At 43.2% G+C, this 17,428-nt stretch overlaps 1 protein-coding gene across 5 annotated transcripts in view; it reads right to left on the reverse strand.

Annotated features, from left to right (window-relative positions):
- Positions 1–324: 324 nt before the first annotated feature.
- phactr4a (phosphatase and actin regulator 4a) overlaps positions 325–17,428 on the reverse strand; it is a 50,326-nt gene continuing 33,222 nt past the window's right edge. For all 5 annotated transcript variants that reach the window (XM_080485037.1, XM_080485035.1, XM_080485034.1 and 2 more), the window contains 9 exons: positions 14,428–14,559; positions 12,784–13,378; positions 11,334–11,563; positions 9,782–9,935; positions 9,644–9,699; positions 6,421–6,482; positions 6,205–6,342; positions 1,728–1,804; positions 325–969 (listed from right to left, as the gene is read on the reverse strand). In XM_080485037.1, the coding sequence (XP_080341163.1) occupies positions 954–969; positions 1,728–1,804; positions 6,205–6,342; positions 6,421–6,482; positions 9,644–9,699; positions 9,782–9,935; positions 11,334–11,563; positions 12,784–13,378; positions 14,428–14,559 (1,460 nt within the window). In that variant the 3' untranslated portion in view covers positions 325–953. The remainder of the gene's footprint in view (positions 970–1,727; positions 1,805–6,204; positions 6,343–6,420; positions 6,483–9,643; positions 9,700–9,781; positions 9,936–11,333; positions 11,564–12,783; positions 13,379–14,427; positions 14,560–17,428) is intronic.

Consider the following 17,428-nt stretch of genomic DNA (forward strand, 5'->3'; position numbering starts at 1 on the left):
CTACAGAACCGGATTCTGAGGTGAGGCTTTCTGCTGTTCTCTAGGAAGTAAACTTAAAAACATTTATGTACCTTAGCCGGCAAAAAGTATCTACCATACAACTGTTTTGTCATATATTGATGTTATTTGAGCTTAATCATGTGTTCATGTTCATAATGTCACATCTCAGTGAAGCAGGTCTGTAGAAATCTGCTCAAAAAGCTGGAACATTATACCAAAGTGGAAGATGGCGACTCCACTAAAGGAACACTGCCCCCTTCTGGTCACTTCACCAGGTCACCAACCCTCCCTCAGGTGTTAAATCAACAACAAAACAAGTCGTCCTGAAATGGAAAAATCACATATTTTATTCTTAGATTGTTTCAGTTACAGTCTCTGTATCAAAAAATAAAAATAAAAAAAAATTCTTAACCATCACTAGTGGAAAATAACATTTCAGAAATACTTTACAATTAAAACATGTCAGTAGTTTACAATATAAAGTCAATCAAATCTACACAATTGATCTATAATACAACTGCAGCCAGTGACATATAAAGTACCATAAAAGAAACAGGAAAATATAAATATGACAATTCTCCTGCTTCAACAACTTTAATAATTAGAAACGTCATTTTTTTTTTTCTCTCCAGGGAACTTAAGGTGCCTCATTAGTCCAGTGATATGTGCTAATCCATCGCAGCAAAATACAGTAAAAAGCACTCGTTTAAAGGAATTTTAATTTTGGGAGTCAGTGCTGATTTTTATATAGGTTCTTTCACATTTGGTTGAATGGGGTTGGGTTAAGGCGGCGCAGTGTTTGTACCATCAGCAGGGATGAAAAGGGACTTTTTAGGGAAGTGCAGTCCAGCGTGACGCTTCTCTTGGCACCAGACGAGCTGCTTCCAGCTCTGGGCTTCGTCCCGGGAGCGAGTGGCCTCCTTCTTCCTCCTGGTCGGGGGGAACCGGGCAGCTCAGGGCCGGTGGAAGCTGCAGGGGACGGAGAAGAGAGTGTTAGAGTGTCGGTCAATTAAAAAAAAACCTCGGTGATGAGGTAAGGAGGTGTGTTCTGGGTGTGGTGAGGTATGGTTCTGGGTGTGGTGAGGTATGGTTCTGGCTGTGATGAGGTATGGAGGTGAGGTATGGAGGTATGGTTCTGGGTGTGATGAAGTATGGAGGTGGGTTCTGGGTGTGATGAGGTATGGAGGTGGGTTCTGGGTGTGATGAGGTATGGTTCTGGGTGTGATGAAGAATGGAGGTGGGTCCTCAGTCTGATGAGGTATGGAGATGAGGTATGGAGGTATGGTTCTGGGTGTGATGAAGTATGGAGGTGGGTTCTGGGTGTGATGAGGTTTGGAGGTATGGTTCTGGGTGTGGTGAGGTATGGAGGTCTGGTTCTGGCTGTGGTGAGGTATGGAGGTCTGGTTCTGGGTGTGGTGAGGTATGGTTCTGGGTGTGGTGAGGTATGGTTCTGGCTGTGATGAGGTATGGAGGTATGGTTCTGGGTGTGGTGGTGGGTTCTGGGTGTGGTGAGGTATGGAGGTCTGGTTCTGGGTGTGATGAGGTATGGAGGTCTGGTTCTGGGTGTGATGAGGTATGGAGGTCTGGTTCTGGGTGTGATGAGGTATGGAGGTCTGGTTCTGGGTGTGGTGAGGTATGGAGGTCTGGTTCTGGGTGTGGTGAGGTATGGAGGTCTGGTTCTGGGTGTGGTGAGGTATGGAGGTCTGGTTCTGGGTGTGGCGGCTCACCGGGTGTAGATGCGACTCTCCTGGTGAACCTCCATCTCGGAGCTCTTGAACTCGTTGAGCTCCTTGCGGATGGCGGCCTGACGAGGGGAAACAATCATTAGTGAGGATCAAAGCTTCACATCAATGACCTCAGAACATCTTTGTTTTCCAACATTTAGCAGAAGACGATTCCCATCAGGGGATAAAGAAAGACCAGGAATCTCTTGGATAAAAGATGTTGAAAGGAGCTGGAAATCATACGCCGGAAAATAAATGAGTTCAGCTGAAAGTTTTGAAGCTCTTTTATTCATATTGTTTATAAGAACGTGATGAGAGCTGGAATAAATCCAACTAATGAAAATAAACTTGCAGTCTGCTGAACAGTCACATGGAGATTAATAGAACCTCTTTTTTTATTCATCCAGTCCATTTCATGGCGTCAATTTAGTGCCAAAAAACACAAGCGCTTAAAAACTGTAATCACGCACAGTGAGACCACTCTGTGTGTGTGTGTGTGTGTGTGTGTGTGTGTGTGTGTGTGTGTGTGTGTGTGTGTGTGTGTGTGTGTGTGTGTGTGTGTGTGTGTGTGTGTGTGTGTGTGTGTGTGTGTGTGTGTGTGTGTGATTGATTCTCTTTACCGTTTCCTGGTCGTTAATGAGACTATCAATAGAATTAATGATTAGGGTTTTAATGTTACTTTAAAAAAACTAACAACCCAGATTAAGGAAAATTAGGCGTTGACCAGACGTTAGTTTAGCTGGCACAGTGGGGGAAAAAAAAAATAAACTAGCTCCATACATTAGTCCCGGTACAAAATCAAATGAAATCTGTGAGATAACTATGTAAGACTAAAGTCTGATTAATAATCCATAAGAACAAGAATAAAGTTTGGCACTCTGGGGTCAAACAAAACGACATCATTTTCTTCGTCCAGCTCTTTGTGGCCCAAGAAATTTAATAGGAAAACGAGGAAATGAGTTTAGTATGAAATGTTATAAAGAATTCCAGCGGGAGTCCGTCCGGCCCGGCGCTGTGTCATTTTGGATATTTTGTAAAGCCAAATGAAGTTCTGCAACTGTCAGTTCCGAGTCTAATTGATTAACTGCATCTGAATTTACGGGAGGGAATATAAGGCCATCTAAAAAAAAGCTTGTATGTCTGTCGAGTCAGAGGAGAATTCAGAACTGTAGACTCATAGAAAGAGGGAACAAACTGAACTAATGAGGGCAGGGTCCTCCACCAAGGCTCCAGAAGCTTTTTTAATACGAGGTATTAATCAGGGTGACGCTTGACAGCGCAACTGATGAGCAAGTAGTGGATTTATCTCCATGTTGGTCATTTCTACAACGTGAGAAATAATAGACGCTCCGCCTCGTTGGTGGTAATAAGGTCCAACTGTCTGTACGGCAAGTCGGCGCTTTAACAAATCAAGAGATTGGACGATTGCAAACTGTTAGTCTGAGGATTTAAGATCAGTGGATCATTTTGGAATTTTCTTTTCTTTTTTTTCTTCTTTTTCGCCCTTGTCCTGTTCGGCAGCTTGGCCAAACAATCTGATGTGATTGAGAGCCTCCGGAGTGAGAACAGTTTTTTGGTCTTGCAACAGGGAGAGACCTGGAGTCTCCTCCGGTTGCCTCCTCCGTCAGAAGTTGGCATGGCTGCCGTACACGACCGGGGGGGGGAACGCTCAAAGAGAGAGAGAAGAGAGGTTGAGGGGGAAGGGGGAGGGGATAACATATAACACCCCTGTTGTGCTACATATATTATTTGCAGTTATCACACTGATCCAAATACTTTACAACTGTTATTAGATTAAACCAGCCTGAGCAGCTCTATCTAGACAGTAACATGATTTTCTAGATTAAACCAACCAATTTTGGAATTTTCGACTTCCTTATTCTTTTCAGATTATAAGATGATCTGGCCTCGCAAACAGGCCTTTAAAGATTCCCATAGTAACGCCGTTGAGATGGGCTGTGAGTCACATTGGTTAAGGTTGATAAATTCATCTACTGCGTTAGAAATCAGTTCACAAAATCTTCCATCCGATCGCAGAGAGGTGGTAAACCTCCAGTGTGAAGGGAAACGCGGTCGAGGCAATATCTGTATATCCAAAGACAAAGGCGCAGGATTCCCAAATAGTAACAGGGTGGTACCCAACATCTGTGACTTCGGGCAGAAGTTTAGCATCTACAAAGAAATAATCTATACTGGTGCACATGCGAGAGGAAAGTCTCTCCATCGCCCCTCCACGGGACATAAAGGAGCTGAGGGACCATTAGGGAGTGAACAGATCCAGGGTTAGAACGGTCTCACTGAGGGTTCATTGTACCGTTCATATCCCCGCCAGAAATCTATAAAATATCATTTAAAGAGGGCAATTTTCCAAATAACTTATTCATGAAGTTTGCGACGTATACATCAACTGGTAAGACCGGAACAGGAGATATAAAACCGGAGATAATCAAGTACCTGCCATCCCTGTCTGAGATGGTTCAGGTGTGAGTAAATAGAACAGATCAATCAATCAATACAGAACTGGAGCTAGAATGGAATATTTCGGCAACCCGGGGACCACGCAGTCTGACATGGTCCTTAGTTCTCATGTGGGTCTGCTGCAGAAAGATAATACCAGATTTTAAACGTTTTAAACGAGAGAGGATCCTGGATCTCCCCAAACCTTTAATGTTCCAGCTAATAAATCTGATATTTCAGCTTGTAGTGTCAGTCATATGTATTAAAGATTAGAACAGAGAGGACTACCTGCTTCCAAACCCCCAACCCCAAGGGAAAGAGAGAGAGAACACTCCCCCCAAAGCACTTACCACTACCCCACTACCCCATCCCCAAACGATAGGACACCAGTCCAAACTCCACAAGGAGTCCAGCCCCTAAAGGACAGACTGAAGACTATGGACCTTCTTCATACGGCTCTAGACTCTGAGAAGCTCTCGCTGAAAAACTAAGGCATAAAACTGGAGGGCAGATATATTTTGAAATACACAGAATTATATTTTAACTAAAGTAAGTTGTAACTATCCACATTAATACGAACACAAATATTATTTACGTGTGCAAAAGATAGTTTGAAAGGTTTCTAACAGAATCGCATCGTGTGTAAAATAATAATAAAGTCACAGAACTGCCTTTAACAAAGTAGAATAGAGATCTTAACACGTAAATGTCATGAAGACAAACCAGGATTACTTGAGTTTTCAGAAACATGTTGGCTTCTCCGGGAGACGTGAAGTCTCTTGTGACGCCTCCTCTGGGCTGGATGTACTGTAGTATACCAAACCTTACGCCTGGTATTTCTATTAACTGGCGTCGAATGTCATTGAAAGCAGCGCGAGCTTTGGCTGGTTTGGTGGTAAAGTCCGGGAAAATGGGAGACCACGGTACCAAATAGACACTGAATAGTCTCAATGGTACCAAACAGACACTGAATAGTCTCAAAAGCCCCGAAATGTAGGCGGGGTTATGAACGGTTGTGTAATCACGCAGGATGTGACGCCATAACGGGAGGACATTTTCAAAAAAGTTTCCTGATTGCTGCAGAAGAACTGATTGGAAATGGCTGCTTGCTGGGAGAACAGCGGTTGTCACGGACCAATGAGCAGACGGCAGTGTTGAAGCTCCTCCCCCTCATATCCGGCACATTGTGCCTGGTACCCCAAGTGGAGGGGTAGCGAGACATGGTTACCAATGGTACCGGTTGGTAACGGTTCTGAGTCAGTGGAAACGCACAACAACCGGTTCCGACCTGACCCGTATCGGCACCAAGGGGCACTGTGGAAACAGGGCTAAAGGTACCAAATAGACATGGAATAGTCTCAATGGTACCAAATAGACACTGAATAGTCTGAGTAGGAGGCAGCGAATACTATAAAGGATTATTACGTTAGAGGACAGAGGGAGAACTTGTTCCTACTGAATTTATACTGCAGATATTTGGTGCTGAGAGATGATCTGGACCTGCAGGCTTCAAACAGATGAGTTTTTTTTTCTAAAAGCTCAACTCACATCTACAGTAATCTGCTCGTCTCTGCTGGCGTGACATTTACAGCGTCAGTAATCTTTCATACTGGAGTCTACATTAACCCATTCAAAAGACGGTGTGTGTGTGTGTGGTACTACACTCTCTTTTAATGACTTTGTGCTTAGCATAATGCAGACGTACTTCAAATCTTAGTTTTTGTTTCTTCCAAAACATAACAATTGACAGGTTATGTCAAACAGTAATGGAATCCTTCAGTAGAAAACGAGACGTCTTCCTTATGAGCTCCACTGGACCGAGTAATCCCTCTGATAAAACTCAACCCCGCTCCCGCGTGGCATTCCAGGGATTGTTCCTCCATAACTCCATCTGCTTGGAATGCAAATCCCCTCGGGGGGGTTAAGCTCACCCTGGCAGAGTTGCTGCAGGTATAGAAAGAGGCAGAGGTGTGTGTGTGTGTGTGTGTGTGTGTGTGTGTGTGTGTGTGTGTGTGTGTGTCACCTTGTCGGCAGGAGTCAGCTTTGTCCAGGGCTTGTCGGCCCGCCGGTCGTAGTCGTGAGCGTGGGTGGACTCCACGTACTCGTGGAAGCGCAGGATCTTGCGCTCCTGCAGCTCGGCCACGGTGGGCCTCTGGGACAGCTGGCGGCACAAATAAATAACAAATCTTAAGAAATGCTTCTTTTCTTCCCCCCAACTAGTCCCATCCTGCGCGCTGACCTTTCTGGTGAGCCTCCGTTTGATCTCGTGGCGCTCCAGCCGGCGATCCGCTTCATTCTTGGCTGCAGAGGAGGGAGAAGGTATTCCATGAGTGGGGAGGGGAGGGCAGGGGAGGGGAGGGGCAAACACTGCAGCCAGTCAGGTAGATTTCACCTGAGCTGCTTTCGGCACCCCGCCCCGACAGCCATCTTTAATGAGCACAAGGCCCAGCTTTGTGTTCAGAGTGGTGGAGGGGCGTCGGGGTGTTTTTGGAGACAATGAGAGACGGAATCCTGGATCAGAATCTCTACGACGGGGGGGGGGGGGGGGTCCTAATATGTGTTGTCAGTTGTCACACTGTCCGTTTTTGCAGTTGACTTGTGTTACTTTGTTGTTGTTTTGGGTTGTTTTTTTTTAGGTCTTTGTGGTTGTGTTGTGTATTTCTAATCATTTGAACTACTTTTTCATGCCCACTAGTGATTTTTATTGTGATTTCTTTGGCTGTTTTAAATGTTTGGAAAAGCTACAGAGTTCTTTCTGACTGTTTACGTCTCCTCACTGTCGCTCTGCGTCACATTGTGGATCTTTCTAGTTGACTTACTTCATATTTGTTGTTTTTTTTTGAGTCTTTGTGGTTCTGTTGTGTATTTCTGATCAATCAAACTGAATCTTTTCATGTATTTTCTGGAGTCATTTTGTTGGTAGTTTCAAATTTTTGCAACAGTTTTTTTCTTTAAGTCTTTTTCTATTACTAAATGGTGATTTTGCGTCAGTTTTTTTTTTTTACGTGGATTGGACTGCGTGATTTACTTTTCCACCCTTTTGTGTGTTTTTGCTTTTTGTTGTAATTTTCGTCGGTTAATTGTGCTCTTGATTAATTTTGTCATTACAAGTCTGATTAAGACTGACAGAAGATTTTTGTGTGTGTAATTTAAAAGATTTGTGATCCCCCCCCCGCCCTTGTTTATATTCGTTTGAAGCAGTAATCCCTCAAAGTGTTTGGCACATTCATTCTTAACTACAAACGGAGATATGTTCACAATCCTGTGTAAGTAATATTTGTATGAGACGTCTTCAGAATATAAAATGGGACAATGTTTGATGAGAATGGAAAACCTCAGTGTGCCACAGGGAGACAAATCCTGTGTGTACTCATTAAATGCTCCTTTTCTTTTTTCTTTTTTTAAAGAGAGCGCCTTCTCCACAGCACATTAATGTCTTGGCTGGTTGAAATCATTAAATTGTTGTTAATTAGCAATAATTGTCACATGTTCACTTATAAGAGATTGTCAGTTTGAAAGCTGTGTTCCGGCAAAAAGAGAAAAAAAAATAAATAAACAATGAGAAAAATAAGAGCTAAAGAAACGGCGCAGTGTTTCCCAGCAGAGGCGAACACTGTGGAATTCTTCAGATAAACTCCACATTCTCACCTATTGGGTTCACTTTGAACTCTTTTTAAATTGCAGGAAAAAATATATTTTATTCATGTTGGTTCATTCTTTGTCATAAATCAGAATGCTGACATTTGTAATTTGACACCTGCCTCTTCAACCTGATAGATGTGCCTCGTGAAAGAAGGCCTCGTTCACACGGCAAGGAAAAGCGACTAAATTCAGATTTTTTTACTCACTACTGACTCACATGCGGCCTCTTTTGTTTCAGTGTTAACGCTCAAAGTCCGATGTTTTCCCTCCAGACTCGTTCTTATGTGGTACCAATACCGATATTTCTCTAAATGTGACTGCTCCGTCATTGGCGTGTTACTGACGTCACTGATGAGCTCCGGAGGAAGCGGCTCCGCCAGAATAAAAGCTGTGCTCTATTTGATCCTCATTCTTTCCTTCTCATGTCTAGATTCTGTCGCTCGTATTTAAAAACCACTTGAAAATGACTAAACACTCTGACCAGGGTTGCCAAATATGGCCAATTGGGGAGCCAAACTCTCTTACTTCTTAACTTTGTTTATGTGGGTATTTGTGTGTTTATGCTGTGTTCTTTATCACACATAGTAGTTTTAGGGTTTGAACCCGATTCCGAGACAGGCTGAGATTTGGGCTGGTTTTTATTGAGGTGTGTGGGTTTTACGTTATTTGGGCTGGAAACAGTGAGTCACAGCTGGCAACCCTCGGTGCTGATCGGCGTGTCATGTGTAAATAACATAAAAAATCGTATCCCAGGAAAAAAAAATCTGAATTGAGCATCAAGACCTGCGGTGTGAACAGAGCCTGAGACCGTATAAAGAAATGTATTTACACAGACCAGAGGTCATCGACTTGCAGCTCTGGATCCACAAGTGGCCCCTTTTGCTCGTCTGTAGCGGCTCCGTGAAGTGTTCACAAAATCTCATCTTGTAACATCCAATAATGTAAGAGTGTTTACCTTTTCCAATGTAATAAATAATAATAATAACACATTTTATTTCAAGACGCCTTTCTTGGCACTCAAGCACACTGTACAATCGGTTCAAACAGTGCATTAAAAACAGTAAATAAAGTCAATGGACGAATTTTTTACCTTTTCCAAAGTAATTAAGTCCACAAAATAATAACGTGCCAATAGTAGAACCGCATTTTTGATCTATTATTGTAAGAAGCAATGTAATAGCTTATTTCATGATTGAACTGATCTTAAAAATAATGTAATAATACATATATAAAACGGCATTTCTTGAAGTAATTTTTTGTGTGGATTTTGCTTATTTAAAATAGGTATGTTGGATGGGATAGTCACTGTATTCGTTAAACAGGAAACATCTTTTATGACTTTATTAAATTATTGGGACGTTATTATATTATTGACTTTATTAAATTCAGAGTGGCCAAAATTATATTATTTTGTCGTTACATATGTACTTCAGATTATTACGTTTGCACAGCATAACCATTTTGAAAAGTTTTTGTCTTATTCTAAAATGCCCTAAACATGTATAATAATAACAACAACACAATATTGCCTGTGTTCAGTCTGTTCAACCGAGTGCAGGACTAAATAAGATAATAGACAGCAGTGCAGTGGTGAGTAGTGCAAAAGGTGATGAAGTGACATGAGGCAGTTAAGTATTTAGTCGCATACATTTTGCGAAAGTGATGCTCAGCTGAATGTGTGAAATGGTGAAGTCGTTGAAGGAGGGGTCCACCGTAGCAGGAGAGTAAAATGATCAGGCTATTGATTTCAGACACGTGCGTTTGCGGCTTTGAAACATTGAAGCTACAGTTTGCAAAGCGTGAGAGGAGGAGAGACTCACCCTGCAGGATGTTCCTCTGCTCCAGCTCATCGGCGGTCGGCCTCTGACTCAGCCGCCTGAGAACAGACCATCGTTCAGGACTCCAAGTCAAGCCATTTCCTCTTGAATACAGCCGTGAACATGAACGCTGACGCTTACCGTGTCAGCGCGGTGCCGATCTTGTTCCTCACGGCCACCCACTGCTCGCGGTTCTGCCAGCTCATGGTGTCGTGGTTCTCCTGCTCCTCCCTCTCCTGTCTCTCCAGCTTCAGGGCCAGCGTGTCCTTCCTCTTCACCCGGCTCGCCAGGCCGCCTGCCACATAAAAGGTCAAAACAAGGTCAAACTTGGCGACCACGCGGACACACAGAGGGAGAGAGGGCTTCTTCATGACCTTGATGCCGAAGTGAAAGCACTTATCTGTCGCTGTCCTTTGTGGAACATGATGCAAACATCAAACAGTGAGTGATGTGAACAACACAAAAGGGAAGTTTTCTCCTTTTCAGAGTCTCCCAATAAAAGAAAAGACTTAAAGAACAGCAAACAGGGGGCCGCTTTTACATTTCTATAAAGGAGGCCACGGCTTTACGAACATGAAGGGTTTTAATGGACCAAACTTTTACCAGCATACTAAAAAGAATAGTTAATCACAGGGTTTAGGTGGATTAATTTAAATTAATTACGATTAAATTTTTAATCTATATTAATCACTCATTTTGCATGTGCAAATAAGACTCAAGAAATGAATATAATGCATTTTATTAAACTGTTAACAGTTCAAATGTTATTAACGTGTTCCTTTTCCAGCAGCTACTAAGACAAACTAATTTGTTGACGTTGTCCGAGAGGAAAGGTGACAGCTTCCTATTTACATCGTTGATGCAACTGAGAACAGCCAGGTGGACGTATTCTTCCTGTTGACGTGGTAGTTTATGCTGGAAATGCTTCGGTGAAAAGAAAACGCCTTTCTGCAAGGTGCGCATAGTCCTTTATGTTCATGCACTTTTGTGTCTCGGGGTTTTTTTGTACTCCAGTCTCCTCTCGAGAGGGTCAAAATGCCGATTCGCGACTTTTACATAAAGTTTGATCCGTCACTACTGGAACAACTCCCCATTTGTGCATGCGCAGCGGTAAGTCTCCTTGGACGAAATGCTTTGCCAGAGACACGGAGTCATTCTGCACTACACATGGGTTAGTTGGATAAAATTTTTAAATCAGATTACAAATGATGGATTAATCCGCGTTAATTTTAGCAGCCCCATTAAAAACACATGTAATATTGTAGTTACGAGCAATTTTATTACATTTTTAGCCTATATTTCCTCAATGGTAAAGTTTGTGTCTGACATCAGCTCGTATTTTGTTGCTCTATTTGCCATCACATTTTTAATGATATTAAACTGAATTATAACAGGACCAGTTGTTATTGTCCATAGACTTTCGCATGACTTTTGCACGTGCACAAGAACTATTTCGTAAAGCTATGGTGTGCATGAGCAGGAGCAGCATTTGAGAAAAGTTGTGTTTTCTACCGTCTCCAAGGGGAGACAGACAGCTACGACTGGGTCCTAAACGTTTTCATTTTTCCCGTGTGGATTCTGGTAAAGTAACTTTCAAGCCATAAAATCTCAATAAATCCAATCAATCTCAACAAACAATCCAGATTTGATGTTGGCCATTGTCCAGGAAGCATCAGTCTTCAGCAGAACTTACTCGGAAGATCTTCCTCATCCTCCTCGTCTTCGTCTTCGTCTCTGTACAGGATGGGGCCGTCAGAGTCGGAGTCCTCCTCGCTGTCACCGGGGCCCCCCCCCTCGGGGATCACGCTGACCCTGGGGTCCCCGACCAGAGCCCTCCTGCTGCGTGGCTCCATCTGGCGGGGAGGCCTTGGAGGCTGCAGCTTCCTCATCTCCTCCTCCAGGTCGAAGTCATCATCTTCAGGCCTGTGGACGAGCAGGATGATGGGGGATTAACTAATACAGACGAGAACCACAACTCCAGGTAAGAGTTCTCAGTATCCTGTAATGTAAAAGTCACACTGATTTATCAAACAACCAATAAGTTGATTAGAAGGATAACGAGAAATTACAATTTGAATGAAGCTGACAGCGTAACTAATTGGGTCTCCATGAAATAAACTGCTTGCTTCAACAAGGAGAGAAAAATCAATGGTGTACAACTGCAACTAAAAGAGCGCAAAATAAAAGATCTTTGATTGATATTGGACGATGACCTCTATGCTCTTATACAACATTCAAAACTCTTCTAGCTTGATCTTTCCAGATTGTGAAAACATTCATTAAGTTCATTAAATAAAACGTTATATGAAGTATGAATATGTTTTAAATGTGAGGAGAATTTTTTAAAGATTAGTCATAAGCGTCATCTAATACCCGTTTCCATCGTTTGTTTAAACTTTTAAATACCTATTTTCACTCTGGAACCAACTGGGCTGTAATTCACTTACTTTTCGTGCTTCGTTGTAATCCAAGGGAACGTGGGAACACAGAGTGCACAACAACGAACTACAGACTAAAGTCCCTTTAACATTAATTATTCTGAGGTTTGTCTAGGTATGGATCAGTGGCACAAAGATTGACCAGTGGACCAAAACCTTTAAAATAAAAACAGAAAGCCAAGCTGATTATAGTCTACTTTTGTCATCATGAAGCCTGACAAACGATCACTGTACCCAGGGGAGGTCTTCAATGTTTCAGATGGTACTCTAATTCAACTAAATAAGAAAAATGGCTTGGATTTCGATTGTGCTTTTTTTCGAGGCGACTCAAAGCAAATATAGAAACCGTCATTCATTCACACCAGTGGTGGGAAGCTGCGCTGCCCTGGGGCTGCTGACGGAGGCGTGGCTGCCATTTCCCGCCTCCGGCCCCTCCGACCACAACCAACATTCATGCACCATTCAAACCAATTCATATACGAGGCAATGTGGGTAAAGTGCCTTGCCCAAGGACACAACGACACTGACTTGGATAGAGTGTAAAGATTCGAACCGCCAACCCTTCGGTTATTGGACGGCCTACAAAACTTGGATTTGCAGTTTTAGTTAACTGAGAAATCAACAGAGAAGTCAATTGAAATCATAATTACAAATCTCACAGTCAAGACAGTGAAGTTCTGATATTGCCCGATGCGGGGTACTTACAGCCTGAGGGGTTCAATGGTGATGGGGAGAGAGTGCCGAGAGTTGGGCCCCGCCTCTGTGAGGAAATCTGGTGGAGATTCGAACAGCAGTGAGTGAGCTCTCTGGGAGCTGTCAGGGTGGGGCTGAGCCGGACCCGGGCTGGCCAGAGCTCTCTGGATGAGGATGTGCAGGGGGATGGTTGGAGGCTGGCTGGGTGGCTCCGTGGTGGGGCTCGGGGGATCGGCTTGCACTGTGGGTACTGGGCCGGTGGAGGACGGGCCGCTGGCAGTGGTGGAGTTGGGGGGCTGGAGCGAGTCAATCCTGGGAGGGGATGGGGGTATGTGCGAGGGCGGTGGAGGCAGAAGCTCGGTGGTGGTCTGAAGAACTAAGGTCATCCGTTCTTCACTGTTGTCCCCTTTAGAGGCAGCGGGAGGTGCAGGCGTGGGGGCTGAGGACGGCTCGGTGGCAGTCGATATCTCTGGGGCCTGTCTGGGTGGAGAAGTATCCATAGAGTGCCTCTTGGTGACCGGGGTCATCCTCTTTGGTGGGGTTGGAGGAGAGCGTTTAGCAGGTGCTGGGACCACAATGACATTACTGCCGGCCTGTGAAAGCTCCGCTGTTGAATACAGGCGAAAACAGAACTTTAATTAATACATTGATACGTATCTGATACCACAATACTAATACAACTTATTGATTGTAAGGACGATCGCAGTACCACAGACGTTTTAGTACTGATTCCAAAAAAGTTCTTGATTTTTTTGTTGGTTGTTTCGAAAGGAACCAAGAAGTTATTGGAAGTACTTTTTGATTCCATCAAAAAGTACAGAGGATTTCACGGTAGTACTTTTTGATGGTATAAAATAGATCAATGAGTTCTTGGTAGTACGTTTTGATAGTATCAAAAGGTACAAAATAGTCCTTGATGGGACTTTTTGATGAATGTCCATAACAAGTATCGGACTGCTCTTGAGTCTTTGACATCAAATGAACCAAACTATTCATTTTGTAACTCCTTGATACTTCATTTACTCATTTTACTTTTTGATAATATCAAAAGTACTTTTATGATAGTAGTCAGTTTCATGAATTACGACAAATTTTCATATAGGACAGCTTTTGACTGAACTTTTGCCCAAAGTAATAATGGTTTTTTAACCATGTTTTTTTTCTGTGGTATCACGCAATTTAATTTTTATTTTTTTTTTTTAAACACGCATGACATCATATTTCGAAATCACAGTGTTGTGAGGCCACAGCAGGAGGATTACAAACAAAACCTAAAGTCAGATGATTCACATTCCATCTTTAGAAGAGTGAAGTTAGTCTTATTAACAAGGACAAACGAACAGAAAACAGCAGCATATGGATCGATTAAGTCAAGAAGCATGATGTTCCAGATGTTACACGGCTAATTACACACATTTAGTAAACCTTTTCATTTCAAAACCATCAATTGAACTCCATTCAAAGTGCATGCAGCGCGTTCTTGCCAGAATTTGGAATAAGTTAGTTCAGCTACAATCGGCTCCATCGGCCACAAAACTCATGCAATGCAGGTCTGGTGTTAAAGTGGAGGTGATGTAGTCTGTGGGCTGTGGACGTGCACCGCTGGTCCGCAGGCTTTGTTAAGGTGGAATGACATTTGGCGCCCATACTGGGTACCTGAGTAGGTCTGGCAACCCCTGTGGTGAAGGTAGACGGGCAGAGAACGGTAGCGGTCGAGTTCACTCTGCTGCTTCCAGCCGGTCCAGTGACAAGGCTGCCTGACCTGAGAGCCCCTGTACAGCAAGGAAGCTGGCAAAAATGAGTGGAGATGTCAGGGATGGGGCTGGGGTTTACATTCCACGCTGGGAGATGACTGCGAGAGGGTGCATCACAGATAAGTGTTTGCCTTGGCTTTACACTGTCCAGAAGCAAGAGTGAACATCAATCATTGGACGATAAACAACTTCGCTGCAAAAAGAAGCTGAGCAACAGATAAGACGCCTTTCTGCTGGTTATATAAAGGGACTGCTGCAGCCAAAGTCTGGCTGGGTTTGTTTCCCCAAATCATTCAAGGAGTTTAACAATTCTGCTCAAGGTGAACGAATCCATCAGCAAACAGCGACTTGGAACTAAAACTCATTAGGAGTTGTCAGAAGTGCACAGAGTTTTATTTATTCTTCTAGTTTTGTACTGGGTGTGACTCTTGGCCCACGCATTACAAGAAGCTGCAGCCAAGAAATGGAAACGGAGGTCTGAGGTATTCCAAAGAAATTTGAGTTCAGACATGAGGACTTTTCAGCTGTAAAAATCCCCTCTCAGTAGTCCATTAGCTGATATTTAGAGGCTTCAATATGAGATAAGTATCTACCTTACTCAAAATTAAAGCTAGACTATATAAAATACTAAGTGTAATGTCTATACAAGTGCCTTTCAAGTGTTCCTGCCCGTTTCTTATAAACCAACATTGTTTTCAAAAGGTTGTGTAACAGCAAAACAGAAATGTAAAATCGGTCAGTTTTCACTGTAAAGTTGTGTGAAGGAGCCTAAAAGTAACCGACCACATTAAACAAACAATCAGGATGTCTGTGTTATGTGACATACTGTCTCATAAAGCCACTGTGCACCTCAAGATGCTGTAGCATGTTTTTGCTTGTTTACAATATAAAGGGATGGAGCAGGTTTTCACTTTTGGTGACCTTAATTTCGATGAATGCGTAAACAAGAAATGCTGAAGAATCACCCCAACCTGGACCAGCTGCAGACAGCTGTTGGGGGGGTTAATAAGAAAGGTTTGGTGCCGAGTATTAAAGCAGCTTAAAAATATGTGATCTTAGCAGCTTACGACCATCGATGAGCAACTGTGGCATCATATTTGATCACGGTTGTACGAGATCCGATTGTGCCCAGTCATATTGTATATGTTTATTTATTAATGAGGGTTGATCTCTGCAGGGGTGTCTGTGTGTTTTGTGCTGTGGAAACAAAGCAAGTACGTGTAAAAGATCAATAATTGTGGCTCCATCCATGCAGAATGACATTATTGTGACGTATTTGAAGTACTGTGTAGTGGTGGTTGTGACATCTGATTCATTGGGCAGTCAAACTTAGGTTCATGAAATCCACGCCACCCGGTGTAGCAACCAATAATCCTGTAAGACTAAAAACAGTTCAGGCTGTGACGACTAAACTGCTTTTAATGCCAGTGTGGCTTATTCTGTAACGTTTCTCACAGTATTATCCTGCTAAACGGATATTGCAGCTGCGTACTCGCAGCGATGGTGCTTTGTGCCGATGCTTTCCAACACTTTCCAGCAGAAGCAGATGCTCTATGGACAATTCATCTCATCTTCACACCAAATTGAGACGCTATGTAGGTAAACAAACCAGGCCTCGCACACGACGGAACAAACACTCAAAAACAACCGGCTGTTGTTTTGCTTGGGCTACTTTATGGTGCGTTGAGACAATTAAAAATGGAGGATTGTGAGGCTTTGTAGACTAAACTGTGAAACCAATCAATCAGAAAAGAATTTATTAATATTGGTTTGGAAAGCAGATAGCAGCTCTCGCCAGACAAAATCTCACTGGACTCAAACACTGCATGTTTTATTACATAGAGCTGTGCTGGGCGTGAATGTAAATAGGAAAGGTCCTTCTTGTGAATAATTCATTTTTGGGGGGGGGGGGGGGGGGGGGGGTCGAAGAATCAATTTCTCTCTTTTAAATGCAACTTTTGACATGGAAATGATAACGCTTATCAGAAAGTGCGCATGACCACTTGTATAAAATGTCATCAATCAATAAGTCAAACGGCACTATGCAGCGGCCTAATGAACGACGGTGGAATGCGTCACACCGGGTGTGTGACTTCCAAAACAAACCGCACCAGTAAGAACCGCTGTGGCATGCTGGGCCAATGGAGACGAACTCCTGCAGGCCGACCGCTTTCTATATCTGCCCTGCAGAGATGTGCTGCAGGAAGCTGCACGGACAAGCCGCTGCGTGTCGGCTCTCCAGAGAGGAGCAGCAAAGTGGAAAACACCAACGCAGCAGTAACACCCGGGTCAGAGCTCGGAGGCACTCGAGGTGCACGAGTTCAATATTGGACATGGTGTGGAAAGCGCTCCACTAATGCCACGTGAAACGAAGGGTTCAAGTAACCTGCAGGAGAATTGGGGGGTTTGGGTAAAAGCATCTTGCTGCTTATAGCAGCCGCTGCGGGTGTGAACCACCTACCTTTGGGTAAGAGCTTACAATTGATTCTGAAAACAGCCGAGGGCTACAAAGATTGACTTCGTACATCTTTTAAGAAAAATCCCTCAACATATCAGCAACTTCACAATTAAAAAAAAATAAAATAAAATGTCATACCGATAAAACACGCCGGAGGCCGCATCAGAATTTAGCTGCTTTGTTTCTTGATTTACATACAATAAACCTGTCACAACAAACAAACTAAACTAATAAAATATTTAACAAAATCTCACAACTTTCGACGGCAACTAGAATAAAACGAAAAAAAAAACAAAAAAAACAAAGCAACCTGCTTAAAACAAAGCAAACATAAACAGGCCACTGCTGCATGACCAACACAAAGAATGCTTTCACACACAGCAAATCAGTGACCGACCTGCTTGTTGTCTCTCTTTTTTTATTTTGAAGGAAACAATACATGCTA

Source organism: Lipophrys pholis (genome assembly GCF_963383615.2).
Source record: "Lipophrys pholis genome assembly, chromosome: 17".
NCBI classification, from domain to species: Eukaryota; Metazoa; Chordata; class Actinopteri; order Blenniiformes; family Blenniidae; genus Lipophrys; species Lipophrys pholis.